The following is a 16,049-nucleotide window of genomic DNA, read 5'->3' on the forward strand; positions in this document are numbered from 1 at the left end:
CTTCGTGCATTTGCTTTCTCAACAAGCGTTGGCAGTGGCGTGCCTGACCAAGTTGGTGCCCTAGGCAAGATTTTTGCTGGTGCCCCCCCTGTCTGTCCCACGGGTGCGAACCGAACAAGGAAAGACCGCTTTTTCTTGGTTCGCCCCCAACAGATGGAATGTGCTCCAGGAAAACTTAAAAATAGATCACTTGATCCCGCTTGCTTCTTTTAAAGCACTTTTAGAAAGCATTCCTCGTAGGGTGTGTTCATGTTTTCTTTGAAATTATTTAATTATGCTCTTGATGCTTGTTATTGTCTGTTGTGTTAACCTGTAATTTTGTAACTGCTGTATATGTTCTTTGTACACCAGGGCTCCCTTGTAAATGAGAGCTTGCTCTCAAGGGACTCTCCCTGTATAAATAAAGGTAAAATAAAAAAAAAATAAAAAAAAATGGTGAAAGTGCTACAGCCCAGGCAGCCAGAATTAGAAAAATTATTTCACTATTATTTAAAGACTTAAGACGTTGTTGTGCTTATTTTTTGTCTACTATTGTAAAATAATAGTAGGCCTATTATCATGAAAAAGTATTTGTAAAAAAAAAAAAATCCTCTCTGGCGCCCCTAACGGCTCAAGCGCCCCTAGCATTTGCCTAGTTCGCCTAATGGACGGCACGCCACTGAGCGTTGGGCGGCTTGCAAGACTCTCAGAGCTGTCTGTGTCCCTGTCGGGCTGCTGACTAGGAGGAGGACTGAAGGACTGGCCAGAGAGCGAGCAGGTAGCAGAGAGGGGAGAGGGGGAAATCAGCACGCCCACACATGAAGCTGACATACCGCTCTTATTATCACAAGATCATTTGGCCAGTTTGCTTTAATGTGCGCGAATGATTAGATTATGCCCGCTGGAACATTAAGCAACGTGTGTACACCTAGCCCATGAGAAGGACCGGTGTCACGGCAAATGACTTGACACGTTTCACACTTGTGTCCCTGATCGCGCATACCACTCTTCTGACTGGCTCGAAACTGGTGAAATGTCCGCGATGACGGGGTCGCGCTTATACCGGAAAACAACTTTCACACATGAAGGCATTAGACCACGTTCCGGTCATTTAGCGGTAAAAAGCGCATGTGGGAAAACGGCTCTAGTTTCACCAGGCTAACGGCGGGTTTACACATACGCCTAGAGCGACGCTTAAAGCTACGCTTTAAGCTACGCCTACGCATATAGGCATCGCTTCATGCACGCTAGGCGCCTATTTGCGTTCACACAGGATGCCACACTGAAGCCCCGCTCTGCGCTACGCTGATCACATGAGCAGCGGTTTTTTACACTTTTCAGATCTGATTTATAGCATGGGTGAGTCCTCTTTTTTTATTGTAATGTGCAAGTGACGATGTCTGTCTATTTCCTGGCCGGCTGTAATTGTTATTTTCCCCTCGGGTAATCATGTGACTATGAGTCATCAACACCATGAGTACATACATACATGCATTGAGACAGGGGGGGTATATATACATCTGACAGATGTTACATCTAATAATTACATAGTAATTATTAAAGAAATTATATGACTGTTTTAAAATGCATTGCGGCCTATGTGGCACAGCAAGCAACCTTTTGCCCAAGGGCCGTGGCACTCAAAGTGTTAATGGGTCTGCAAACCCGAACCAAATTAATTAATTAAATAAGGAGCGGTGTGCGTGCGCAGACCGCACCGCAGTCTATTCACTGCGGTGACAAAAACAACAAAAATTATTTGGAAATCAAAGAATTATTTAAAATTAAAATTTCGTTAGCTAAAAATTATACAATAATATGTTATGTATTTAAGAAATGATTAGGCTACATCTATCTTTTTTCAATAGGCTATATTTTGACTGGGCCGGTAAATATTCTATGAGGCCGGAATTCTGGAATGTCGCCAGCTCCAAATAGCCGGCCAGAAAAAATGCTAGCGGAATCCCTGGCATAAGTATCAGTAAGTGTCCCGGGATGATCAAAGCCTGTGTTGAGGGTCACACGAACAAAAATGCAGTCTTGAAGCTAAATAAATCCAAAACCAATGAGTTATTTGAGTTATTTAAATTTCTACTTCAATGTAGCCTTTTAGTCATAAAGATTATTGAAAGATATTCCATATTCCAGACTGAAATGCTATAACAGAAGTGGAGTATTGGCCAGAATATGACATGAACATTTGGACACTTATTCAGCCGCATCCGGCCCGCGGGCCGTATTTTGCCCATGTGTGCTTCCGTGGGGAATATGAATATATATTAAATCTCACGCCCCTAAGGTTTTCGAATCCGTTGAAATTTTTTAAATTGGAGGTTTACTCACAGAGATATCAACCGAAATCCACTCTGTGTGTGTGTGTGTGGGGGGGGGGGTGGTGGGGGGGAGGTGCGGGTGCGGGGACTCGAAATACTACATTTCCCACAATGCACTGGGCTCGCGTGGCCTTCGTTTTCATGCCCACCCCTCAGGCATTTGGCTGATATCAAACTCCAGTAGGTGGCGGTAATGCACATATATGTTTGCCAACCGCCATAAAACTCAAAGAAGAAGAAGAAGAAGGCTTCGACAATAAAACATATCGAGAAGAAGAAATCGAAAATAAAATTGCCTCCAAATTGCACCAAATTTAAACCGAAGTATATATGTCGGGAGATGTCTTCATAAAAAAAAATTCATGCATTTTAAGGCATTTTCGTAGGAGTTACGCGCATCTGATGTTGTAACTATTTTCTGTAAAAATTTGTAAAAACGGGTACATTGCTCAGCGTTGACTTCGTTACTTCAACCCACCTACTACTAGATGTAAAATTTGACGAGCTTTCCAATGCCGCCAGTCCCGTGTCGGTACGTGCTTCCGTTCCCGAGATTGGTCTCTTTGCAAGGAACTATGGAAAGCTAATATTAGCTACAGCAGGCTAGGCGGTTGAAAAAGATGGCTGCCTTTTTGTTTTTGGTCAAGGCCTCTGAAGGGGCGTGGAGGACCTCTAGAGGCGGGACCATGGCCAACAACAGTTGTAGTTCATAGGTGCACGACTTCCGCAAGGCGGGGATTGTCGCTCTGACGCGTTTTGCGTCAGAGCGACATGGAAATAATGTGATAGATGCTTGATAGGCATGGCAGTGAATAACCAATTTCAAAAATTTCAACGGATTCGAAAACCTTAGGGGCGTGAGATTTAATATATATTCATATTCCCCACGGAAAACCCATCCTTTAATACCTCAGTAAGCATTCTTTTTAGAGGGGTGAGCAAATATCACCACTGTTGTGGTCTGTAGCTGTGTGTGTGTGTGTGTGTGTGTGTGTGTGTGTGCGTGCGCGCGCGCGCGTGTGTGTGTGTGTGGCAGTATATACAGTATCTGCTTGTGGTGTGTGTGTGTGTGTGTGTGTATGTATCTGTTTGTAGCAGTATATCTGTGTGTGTGTGTGTGTGTGTGTTTGTGCCTTGTTCTGCTGGCTTGGGTTTCTGCTGATGGCAAACGTGTCGCCTTCCAGATAAGGCCCAGTGACGGAGGCTACGGCTTTACCCTGGAAGACAGGAACAGAGTCCCCATCATCAAGTCTGTGGAGAAGGGCTCCCCAGCTGAGGTGAGGTCTCACACATACGCGCACACACACACACACACACACACACGCACATGCGCACACACACAAACACACACCACACACTTTCAGTGATCAGCACTACCGAGTACCGACTGTGAACGGGAAAGTTTACCCAACCAATGTCTTTTTGCTCATGACATGGTAGTTACCCCAATCTCTAATATGGGACTCCCTAAAACCAGCCTGATGCGCGGTCTCACCAGCTCGCATTCAGTTGTCTCGTCACTTTCTCATGACTTTACGACAGCCTTGACCATAACAAAGCTAACCCTAACCTCAGTGCCTAAACCCAACCACCTCCTCTGCGGTGACATGGCCTTTTTAGCGAGTCCCCTGCTCTTACGTTGTAAATTGGATGTTAGCTGAGTGGAAGACACTGAATTCATCTCCAACCAGCTGAATGTTGGTTCTGCAGAATTTAATTGGCAGTGCTGTGATGCCATTAGAACAGAGCAGCGGCAGTTAGCCGAGGCCTTTGTATTTAAACGATGGTTTGATCAGCAGTCAGTAAAAAATAAGACCCTCTTAAAGTACTGTTAGCTCTCAAACTAAAGTGGCTTTGTGGTAATGGACAGCGATGCTAACAGTTAGGAGTATGTTAGTGCAGAAATAGAATACAGTAACGGCCGGGCGCCTCATTTCTGACGTCTCCTTTTGTGTTCCGCTTTGATCTGCGACATGAAAACGCCACAGAGCAGCTTCAAGGGAAACGCCATCAATCTGAAGGGGCGAGCCTTAATTCCCTACAGGCCTGAAGTAGTGCTGCAGAGTACGTGTGTGTGTGTGTGTGTGTGTGTGTGTGTGTGTGTGTGTGTGTGTGTGGAGTACGCCCGTGGAAGGCTGTGTGTGTGTGTGTGTGTGTGTGTGTGTGTGTTTGCATTTAAATATTCATTGTGGAACAACACAATCCACAATAGGATCCAGCTGTGTAGTCAAACTCCTCCTATAGATAAAGCTGGCCCCATGCTGTCTCCTACGAGTCTATATGCTTTGCTTTAGGATGCACAGAAACGCTTTGGGAATATTGCTCTTCAATTCATTCCAGTAAAGTTCACTTGAAAATGAAGTTGAGATCAGTAGAGAAGAGAGAGAGAGAGAGAGAGAGAGAGAGAGAGAGAGAGAGAGAGAGAGAGTTCACTCTGCTCCCAAGGAGAGGTGGAGACAGAGCTGCACTTCCTGTTACACTGTGACAAATATAAAGAAATTAGAGCCTCAATCTCCCCCAAAATTAACCAGCAGTACAAAGAATTTGAAAATATCACGGACACATCTGCACTTCAATATCTTCTGGGAGAGAAACCTGAATGCACCATTCTAGCAGCACATTATGTGTGGAGCTGCCATCAGCTGAGGGACAGCCAGTGGACAGGAGAGCCATCCACATCTGGCTGAAACACAGAAAACTTAACACACTGTATTATTTGCACTAGCATCCAGTTTATTGGTTTGCGTGTTTACATTTAAAATTGTAAGTTTTAAGTTTTCAAGTTTTAAATTTGTTGTTCCAAATAGGTTTTTTGATCAACACTAATATTTTATTTGATCTTATTCTATTCTATTTTATTCTTTTTTGCTTTGATTTGTTTTTCGCTCTCTTCTGAAGATTTCAAAATAACAACGGTTATTTACAGATTATGTGAATCTTTGTTAATATACTGTAATTGCTCTCTATTTGCACTATCACCATTTAACTGCCCATTTATTACTGGTCTGTTATTATTCTGAATAGATTCCGGTCAACAATAGTCTTCTATTATATTCTATCTTATCACATTTAATTAATTTTCTTTTCTCTTCCTCTTTGAATATCTTAAGATTTTGTGATTTATGTTACTGGGTAACAAAATGTCTTGTTTTCTGTTTTTGATTCTTTGTAATTGCTAAGTGTTGCTAATGTATGCTTTGGCAATGTAAGATGCACCTTATCATGCCAATAAAGCCCTTTGAATTGAATTGAATTGAGAGAGAGAGAGAGAGAGAGAGAGAGAGAGACACACAGAGAGCAGTCAAGTAATGCATTTCCCTGAGAGTCTGTTGGACAGTAATACTTTTGTTACTTAATAATTCAATATGTAGTAACAGTGCTGAAGCCACTGGTTTGTGTCTCAAGCCTTTTTAATTTAGTGCTTTTGCAGTACATACAGTTTAAATATTCTCTTTTACATTCCTAAACTAACTAATTATTCTATTCAGTTTCAGAACCGGAAACTCTGGACAATGAATCTGACTTGGTTCATTGCTCCTGCCACATTTATAAGATATTGACACATACAGGACTGACATACTAGGAAGGACAAAACATAACAGGACCTCCCATACAGTGTCATGCAGACAAGACGGAGTGTGTGTCAGTCAAGTAAACATGAACACACTACAAGGCAAGCATGCACTCAATGCTATTCTATTCTATTGTGTGTTGTCTAGATGGCGGGTCTGGAGGTAGGAAAGAAGTTGTTTGCCATGAATGGAGACCTGGTGTTCCTCAGGCCGTTCTCTGAAGTGGAGGTCCTCCTCAGGCAGTGCTTCAACAGCAAGGGACCCCTCAGAGTGCTGGTCAGCACCAAGCCAAGGGAGTAAGTCACAACTGTCTATAGACCTTATTCGCTAACCCCGGACAGCGCCACATTGTTGACATACCGTCCTGCAGCTGACAACTATAGTAACGGCCTTATTGTCGTTTCTGTTCCATTACAAAATAGCGATAGTGATGACAGCAATAAAAACCCGAGAGTTGTTGTTTGTATGCTGCCGTTAATGCCTGTAATAATAAACAAAAGAAAAAACGAGGTGAACAGACTTTGCTGTGAGGAGCTGTCAGAAAGTTTCACCTGTCTCTCCTAACTATCCACACATCTCCTGTGCTGCTGACGTATCCTCCGTCTCGCTCCCTTCACGTCTGTGGACGGTAGAGATAGAAACAAACCACGGGGACTTTATTGCTGTCATTACTACAGCCGTGTGTAACGCAGGTCACCATCCGAACACAATTGGAACGATACAGGTAAACTCTGCTCTTACATAGGCTGTCACTTAAAGCGGCTGCGCTATGTCAACAACATGGCGGCAGTGGGCATGCCCATACGTGAGTGACGTCAATCGAATAAGGTCTATATTACAATACTGTACATGTATGGATGTGTGTGTGTATGTGTGACACTGTGTGTGGGTGCGCGTGACTGGTCAAACTCATCAAACTCACTCATCTGTGTAATACGTTAAACTTGATGCATCATCGCCTGTTTCCCCTCGTCCCATCATCTCCAGGACAGTGAAGATCCCAGACTCAGCTGATGGGCTGGGCTTCCAGATCCGGGGCTTTGGCCCCTCTGTGGTCCATGCTGTTGGAAGAGGTAAGAGGGCACCAGCCTCCCTGTCTTCATCACCAGGAAACAGCCTTCTATCTATCACCTCTCTTCTTATCGTGGCACAGCTGTGCCACGAAGTATCTGCCACGAAGTATATATATATATATATATATATATATATATATATATATACAGCTGAGAAAATCCCTGTGCACAGCAGTGCTCTTCTCCTGGGTGCTGGCTGGTGCAGGGTGAATCACAAGAGTAAAAAAGAAGTTCTCCAGCGCACACCAGGGTAGGAAAATAGACACTTTATTAACTTTTAGGCTACATTAAACAAGGCGAAGAACGCGTTTCACAAAATGCTTCATCAGGTTGGATATATATATATATTTGGTAAGCTACAGAGTTTCTGACTTCCTCTCCCTCTTCCCCCACACAGCATGTTTAGTAGCAGCACTATCAGGGCTGGCATGAGATATGGACAAATCGAAAAACAATCCATGACCTCGTCTGGCTGTTCTCAGGAGAATGGATTCTGCTTTATGCCCTTAAACAGTCTAGGGTGATGGCAGTGTAACATCACAGCTGTTTGTGTGTGCTTGTCTTGTTTAGATGTTTTTGGTATGCGTCCACACACAGGCGCATGTGTCAAACAAGCACCAAGCGCTAAGAGAGCCATTGGACTTGTTTTCCAGACCTCTGGATGTCTGGATGTGTTGACCTGTGTGGTTGCTTGTTTTCTAGACCTGTGGATTAGGGTTTAATATTTTTCCCGAAAATGAGGCATAGCGGGAAACGGGAAATGAAGAAAAATCCCGGGAAATCGCCCTTTTTTTTTTTTTTTTTTATAAATCTATGGGTTGCTAATTTGATGCTGTAGTGTCTTATTTGCTGATATCAATAATTATTCTCATTCTTATTATAGGATTAAAGAAAAATAATGAATTTATGTTAACAAACATTATAATTTAAGATAAAAACGTCATATGAAATGCCGTGTTCATTGCATGTGATCGTCTGCTGATAAGAACAGCCTCATGGAAATGTTATTTGACAATAAATAAACGGAGTTCGTTACAGCACTTAATTTTGGGAAGTGATATTGGACAATAAACAAATTAAATTCGTTAAAGCAAGTTATTTTGCGTGTTTTAATTAAGCTGAGATGGATTCCATATTCTGATAGCGTTCAGCAGCCTTTCTATAATAGCCAAGCAATTTCATTTACTTTCCAAGTGACATTCATTGTTCAAGTGCAATTGAATCAATAAACTACAAATGTCGCAGCAACCCGCTTGTTAATCGTCCTCCACATCTTGTCACTCGCTCACAGAGGTTACATGTGGCATCCTCGTTGTTTTGGTTGTTTGTAAAGTATCTCCACGCAAAACTACTGGCAGGCGTGGCAGCAGAAGACATCGTGGTGGAATCCATCAGCGTGGTGAGCGTGGTGTTCTTTTAATACATCCATGAGCCTGGTGCATTGTTGACTGTTGAGAGATGCTCTCAGTGTGTGACTCACTCAACAGGTTGGTGTGGGCTGTGTGGACGAATTACCGTATTAACTGCAGTAATGGTCATTACGCAATTTTATTTAGGCTACAATAGGCTGTACAGCTATTTTCTTCAATTCATTTTTTCCCGTTTCCCGCTATTGTATTTTCCGGGAAACGGGAAATGGTCCAGTCGGGATTTCCCGGGAATCCCGTTTCCCGGGATTAAACCCTACTGTGGATGTGTTGGGCTGTGTGGTTGCTTGTTTTCCAGACCTCTGGATGTGTTGGGCTGTGTGGTTGCTTGTTTTGCAGACCTCTGGATGTGTTGGGCTGTGTGGTTGCTTGTTTTACAGACCTCTGGATGTGTTGGGCTGTGTGGTTGCTTGTTTTGCAGACCTCTGGATGTGTTGGGCTGTGTGGTTGCTTGTTTTCTAGACCTCTGGATGTGTTGGGCTGTGTGGTTGCTTGTTTTACAGACCTCTGGATGTGTTAGCCTGTGTGGTTGCTTGTTTTACAGACCTCTGGATGTGTTGGCCTGTGTGGTTGCTTGTTTTGCAGACCTCTGGATGTGTTGGGCTGTGTGGTTGCTTGTTTTACAGACCTCTGGATGTGTTTGGGCTGTGTGGTTGCTTGTTTTCTAGACCTCTGGATGTGTTGGCCTGTGTGGTTGCTTGTTTTCTAGACCTCTGGATGTGTTGGCCTGTGTGGTTGCTTGTTTTACAGACCTCTGGATGTGTTGGCCTGTGTGGTTGCTTGTTTTGCAGACCTCTGGATGTGTTGGGCTGTGTGGTTGCTTGTTTTACAGACCTCTGGATGTGTTGGCCTGTGTGGTTGCTTGTTTTACAGACCTCTGGATGTGTTGGCCTGTGTGGTTGCTTGTTTTCTAGACCTCTGGATGTGTTGGGCTTAGGGATGCACGATAATTATCGGACCGATAAATTATCGGCCGATATGGCCATTTTGCGTTATTATTTATTATTCCGATAATGGCCTTTTTCCGATAAATTATCCGATAATAATCCTGTTTATTTTTTGCCTCGGAAGCGGAGCTTTTTGTTGTCGCACATTCGTGACATCACAGCTGCGACGTAAACATGGCTGCTGCCGGTGTGTAGTGTGTTGCTGTTTTTCAGTTTCACAATGATCAGAAAGCTACTGTAATTTGCAATCCATGTCCCACACAGGTTCCGAGAGGAGGGGAAACCTCTAAGCTGGCATTACGTTAAACCAAAGCTGGCGATGATGCAGCGGATATGTTTGTTGTTTGTGTTAGCGAGTTTTGTCAGCATTAGCTCAGTCGTAGCGGGCCTACCCTGCAGGCTCGTCCGCTTGGCAAACTGTGACATTTACAGTCTGTGGCTTGTGATCAAACAGCCCCACAAAAGCACTTAATACACAGAGCTGGCGTAAACTTATAGAAACTAATGGAAACCCCTTTACCCGAAATGAAACATCCAGGGATTGTGTATTTAACTCCAAAAAAAACACTTGCTAACGTTAAGCTAACCGCGCTAGTTAGCGTTAGCTGCGGGACAGAGCCAATAATGAAAACAAAGGAGCAGTCGCGCACATTAGGCTACATAAAAAGCATCAGTCAGTCAACATTACATAGTGCCTTTTATTTAATCTGGTGGCAGCATTTTTCAGTAAAAAGTGAAACGACACAGATGGTTTATAGTGCCTGCCCATGGACTGTACAGTATATCTGCCTGCCCCATTCATTGGGCCCAGGCTACAATTCACTGAGAACTGGAACCAATGCAAAATTTGAACAGATCAGTATGACATTAAGAGTCTAAATTACTATGCCTTTTGTCATTGTGGTTTATCTGCAGACTAAGCAGCTTGGCTTTCCGTTCTATAAAAGCCTTTATTTTTGTATTGACTATAATTGAGTGATACACTTTATTAAAACAATCATATTATATCAGAAGTTTTCTTTGTTTTGCGTTCACAGTAATGTTAGTTAGATTTGGTTAGGTCAGAGCTATGCTCACTACATCCATACATCTACCCTAACCCTTTTTTAACCCCAGGTGTGCATAAAATACAGGTTAAAAACAAAACAAAAAAATTATATCTATTTTTATTATAATAATTATCGGTTATCGGCCAAGAAGAATATATTTATCGGTTATCGTATCGGCTCTAAAAATCCATATCGTGCATCCCTAGTTGGGCTGTGTGGTTGCTTGTTTTACAGACCTCTGGATGTGTTGGCCTGTGTGGTTGCTTGTTTTACAGACCTCTGGATGTGTTGGGCTGTGTGGTTGCTTGTGTTACAGACCTCTGGATGTGTTGGGCTGTGTGGTTGCTTGTTTTACAGACCTCTGGATGTGTTGGCCTGTGTGGTTGCTTGTTTTCTAGACCTCTGGATGTGTTGGCCTGTGTGGTTGCTTGTTTTGCAGACTTCTGGATGTGTTGGGCTGTGTGGTTGCTTGTTTTGCAGACCTCTGGATGTGTTGGGCTGTGTGGTTGCTTGTTTTACAGACCTCTGGATGTGTTGGCCTGTGTGGTTGCTTGTTTTCTAGACCTCTGGATGTGTTGGCCTGTGTGGTTGCTTGTTTTGCAGACTTCTGGATGTGTTGGGCTGTGTGGTTGCTTGTTTTGCAGGCCTCTGGATGTGTTGGGCTGTGTGGTTGCTTGTTTTACAGACCTCTGGATGTGTTGGCCTGTGTGGTTGCTTGTTTTGCAGACCTTGGATGTGTTGGGCTGTGTGGTTGCTTGTTTTCTAGACCTCTGGATGTGTTGGCCTGTGTGGTTGCTTGTTTTACAGACCTCTGGATGTGTTGGGCTGTGTGGTTGCTTGTTTTACAGACCTCTGGATGTGTTGGGCTGTGTGGTTGCTTGTTTTCCAGACCTCTGGATGTGTTGGGCTGTGTGGTTGCTTGTTTTCTTCTAGACCTCTGGATGTGTTGTCCTGTGTGGTTGCTTGTTTTCTAGACCTCTGGATGTGTTGGCCTGTGTGGTTGCTTGTTTTGCAGACCTCTGGATGTGTTGGGCTATGTGGTTGCTTGTTTTCCAGACCTCTGGATGTGGTGGCCTGTGTGGTTGCTTGTTTCCTAGACCTCTGGATGTGTTGGCCTGTGTGGTTGCTTGTTTTGCAGACCTCTGGATGTGTTGGGCTGTGTGGTTGCTTGTTTTACAGACCTCTGGATGTGTTGGGATGTGTGGTTGCTTGTTTTCCAGACCTCTGGATGTGTTGGCCTGTGTGGTTGCTTGTTTTCTAGACCTCTGGATGTGTTGGCCTGTGTGGTTGCTTGTTTTCTAGACCTCTGGATGTGTTGGCCTGTGTGGTTGCTTGTTTTGCAGACCTCTGGATGTGTTGGGCTGTGTGGTTGCTTGTTTTCTAGACCTCTGGATGTGTTGGCCGGTGTGGTTGCTTGTTTTGCAGACCTCTGGATGTGTTGGGCTGTGTGGTTGCTTGTTTTCCAGACCTCTGGATGTGTTGGCCTGTGTGGTTGCTTGTTTTCTAGACCTCTGGATGTGTTGGCCTGTGTGGTTGCTTGTTTTGCAGACCTCTGGATGTGTTGGGCTGTGTGGTTGCTTGTTTTCTAGACCTCTGGATGTGTTGGGCTGTGTGGTTGCTTGTTTTACAGACCTCTGGATGTGTTTGCCTGTGTGGTTGCTTGTTTTGCAGACCTGGATGTGTTGGGCTGTGTGGTTGCTTGTTTTACAGACCTCTGGATGGCCTGTGTGGTTGCTTGTTTTCTAGACCTCTGGATGTGTTGGGCTGTGTGGTTGCTTGTTTTACAGACCTCTGGATGTGTTGGCCTGTGTGGTTGCTTGTTTTACAGACCTCTGGATGTGTTGGCCTGTGTGGTTGCTTGTTTTACAGACCTCTGGATGTGTTGGCCTGTGTGGTTGCTTGTTTTGCAGACCTCTGGATGTATTGGCCTGTGTGGTTGCTTGTTTTGCAGACCTCTGGATGTGTTGGGCTGTGTGGTTGCTTGTTTTGCAGACCTCTGGATGTGTTGGCCTGTGTGGTTGCTTGTTTTACAGACCTCTGGATGTGTTGGGCTGTGTGGTTCCTTGTTTTCTAGACCTCTGGATGTGTTGGCCTGTGTGGTTGCTTGTTTTACAGACCTCTGGATGTGTTGGGCTGTGTGGTTGCTTGTTTTCCAGACCTCTGGATGTGTTGGGCTGTGTGGTTGCTTGTTTTCCAGACCTCTGGATGGGTTGGGCTGTGTGGTTGTTTGTTTTCTAGACCTCTGGATGTGTTGGCCTGTGTGGTTGCTTGGGAACCTGCAGTGTGTGTTTTGAGTAGATGCTTTGATCCCTCTGGACAAGGCTGGATATCTCTCATGTCTGGGATCATCACAACAGATACTACTAATTGGTGAGGGAGTATGAGAAGAGAGACATAAGTAGGTGAGACAGAGTGATGGAACAGAAAGAGAGAGTCTATTTGACGGGATTGCACTTACATTAACTTTTCATCATGAAAATCATTTAAGTTGGTGAAGTTTGAGTTTCTGTAGGGTTAGCTATACCTGTTCAGCCATGGTGGCGATCGGTTCTCATTCTAACTACCCAGTTCTACTGAAATGTTTTTTGTTGTTGCTGGAAAGGTCAAATGTAGCCTCACTTCAGATGAACCAGAGGAAGACCTACCTGACACCGTATATATATATTATATACAGTATATATATATATACCATGGTCTGGGTGAATACTCGATTCTGATTGGCTGTAGGGTGTCCATTAAAAAGTGATAATGTACAGTTGGTAAAGTTGTTCAGCCAAATGGTCTGTTCACCATTCATATCAATGCGCCATAGTTTCATCAGTGTTATCAAGAGAGCAGTTTGAGCTCTATACCCCCGTTGAGGGTTAATATGGCACTTTTGTAACTTGAGAAAAAAAATGAGTCGGTCAAAGTAAGTATTTAAATCACCCCTGTGTGCTCAGTTTATCAAAAATAACTCTTATTTACCATTTTGATTTTCGTTTCGGAGATTTCCCTCCTGACAGAAGCCGGCTCTGTTCTGGTCAGCTGACAGAAGCCGGGCTCTCAGCTGTGAACTGTCAAACCCTCTGTTTACAACTTGCAGCAACCAGCAGCCAGGCGCTCTGGGAGAGCGTGCGCTGCCTCTTATCACTGATACAAATCAAGTCAAAGAGGAAAAAGACAAGATCAACAAAAAGAAAACAACGAAATGGGGAGTTAAAAGCAACACACTGAGAGACATACTGAAAGCAGATAGTTTTCACTCTACTCCTGCCTCGCGCCATTTAGACATTGCCGTTTAATTTTGTATGTTGTTACATAGGCTACAATTGGCCAAATTATTAGTTAGCTTGATTCTAGAATTGTGCCAGGTGTAGAAACTAAGCAGCCATTTTATCCAATGATAGCCTAATCTCGAGGGGACTATTTTGTCTCGCCGGTTCTCAACTCATATTCAAGGTTATGAAAACTAGATTTTGATTGCAAAATGCATGAAAATATAAATAAATGGTCTTGTTTTGTTTCTTTGGCAAGTGACCATGGTATAAGCGGGTTAATGCACTTCGAGGTGTCCATTATCACTTTTTAAGGGAGTTCGCGGAGGCAACCGTCTGAGGCGTCCAGTGATAATGGACACCTCGTCCAGTTATAATGGACACCTCGATAATGGACACCTCGTCGTGCATTAACCCTTACATATATATATACATATATATATATATATCAGTGGCGGCTGGTGAGCTTGGCAATAGGGGAGGACGCTTCGGTCGCCGCCGGGAAAAAATTGGGCGTTTTTTTTTCTTCTCTTTTGCAGTTTGAAGACAGATTTTAACAACATACAAACAAAACAAACAAGCTCAGACACAGCTGGAAAACAAAGCAAAGCATACTATTGATTGACAATTATAATATGGTGCTACCACCCATATAAGGGTGCTTACATGCTTATAAAAGCATATGGGTTCCCATACAAGGGGCCAAGACAAACCAGCTGAGCAAGTCACCCACCGCCCCTAACCTCATCAAGGTAGGCCAGAAACGGGTCCCAAATATGTCACTCCTATACCCTAATGTAATCTCAATAGCAGCACCAGTCTCCTTCAAGGAAACAAGATAAATAGAAATCATTAGGCTACAGACCGCTTTATAGATCCACACTGTTACAGCAGGCAACATCAAACTTAATTTCAGTTTAATTCAATCACACAAATTACACCACGCACCCCCATATAGATAAGATTTTGTTCCAGGGTCCCCCATCTGATAAGAGTTTTGCTTTTAGATGTTTTATCACAGACATTATATGAAACCCATGACCAAAATAGTCATACATTCTGTGATTGTGTTACTTATGGATGGAATTATAGTGAACATAGATTAATCCCCCCTTTTTGCTGGGGACCCCACTTTGAAAACCACTAGCTTAGGCTACAACTGTTGCAAGAAGGTGAATTTTCACACATTTTCAATGCAGATTGAGGACAAATAAGATGGATTGTCATCTGGTGCATTTTAACGTTAGGGGCACCCAGGAGAAAGAGAGTTGAAGTTGGAATAATTTCTGGCTGAGCAATATAATGCACCTCAAAATAAAGTAAGATATTTAGGCTACAGTTAGTCTGTCAGTAAAAGGTTTGATGGATGAACAAATCAATCAAAAACACTTCACTACTTCCAACATAGGCTAGAAGTTTCGTTTCATTCCATTGCATGTTTCGTTCCGCATTTCGTTCCATGTTTCGTTCCGCGCTGCCAAATTCAGTTAAAAAATGTGCGAGTTTAAGATCGCCAAATGGCGGGCTATTCAGCATAAAACAATATAATACAAAAAAGTAGCACTGCTTGGTGGATGCCGAATTTAGTAGAAGACCCGGATAACTCAAACTTAATTGACTCACTTGCATATCCATGCTGTCTGTAGCCGGTGCGAGTGCAGCCGATGAGGTTAAATTATCCCAGTGTTTGCTTCTGAGCAAATACTGGAAGCCTCCGTGAGCCTCCGTGTACCACGCTGCCCTCTCTAAACTCGTTGATGCGCTCGCGTAATACAATGCAACGACTGTCTGGCTTGTGAGCTAACTTACTGCTTGATAATATAAAACATAGGAAAAAAGAAAGGGGAAAATTAGGTGCTACTGTCTGTAAATCTATCTATTAGCCTGTCAGGTCTTCATTTCCTCCATTTCCAATGGAGCGGATTCAACAAGATTTTCAGACGTATTCAGCATCATTGGACAATACAATGTCAATCTTAGCAATCTATCCAATCAACAACCAATTAGGTTTCACCTGGTTTCACCAGGCTAAGGGCGTGTTCCACTCCAGCTCAATCTGATTGGTTGGAAAACACATCACTCTCACGTGTTCTCTGTGAATTGCAAGTGTTTTTCAACCAATCATATTTTTTCATTAGATAAATTACCAAATAAATAAACGCCCACAGAGCGAATGTTTTTTTAACTACCTACCCGAGGCTGGGGCCAGGGCCAGAGTGACTCCTGTCTGCATGGAGCTGTCCTTTCCATTAGTGCCCTACAGGTCACTGTTGTTGAAGCATTTTAAGAATATAATGAATGAAAAAATGAGCGTCTGCACATAAGAAAAAACACATTTGATTGATATTTTATTATAAAAAAAAATATGAAAAATGAAAAAAAATAAAATAAAAAATGATAATATTTTTTTTA

General features: G+C 43.3%; 1 protein-coding gene across 3 annotated transcripts in view; it reads left to right on the forward strand.

Annotated features, from left to right (window-relative positions):
- The window catches only part of prex2 (phosphatidylinositol-3,4,5-trisphosphate-dependent Rac exchange factor 2), a gene marked incomplete at its 5' end in the record, with an annotated part of 261,316 nt that overhangs the window by 110,509 nt on the left and 134,758 nt on the right, over positions 1 to 16,049 (forward strand). For all 3 annotated transcript variants that reach the window (XM_083655690.1, XM_083655691.1, XM_083655692.1), the window contains 3 exons: positions 3,497 to 3,589; positions 6,032 to 6,180; positions 6,872 to 6,957. In XM_083655690.1, the coding sequence (XP_083511816.1) occupies positions 3,497 to 3,589; positions 6,032 to 6,180; positions 6,872 to 6,957 (328 nt within the window). The remainder of the gene's footprint in view (positions 1 to 3,496; positions 3,590 to 6,031; positions 6,181 to 6,871; positions 6,958 to 16,049) is intronic.

Source organism: Poromitra crassiceps, assembly GCF_964638095.1.
Source record: "Poromitra crassiceps genome assembly, chromosome: 2".
NCBI lineage: Eukaryota > Metazoa > Chordata > Actinopteri > Beryciformes > Melamphaidae > Poromitra > Poromitra crassiceps.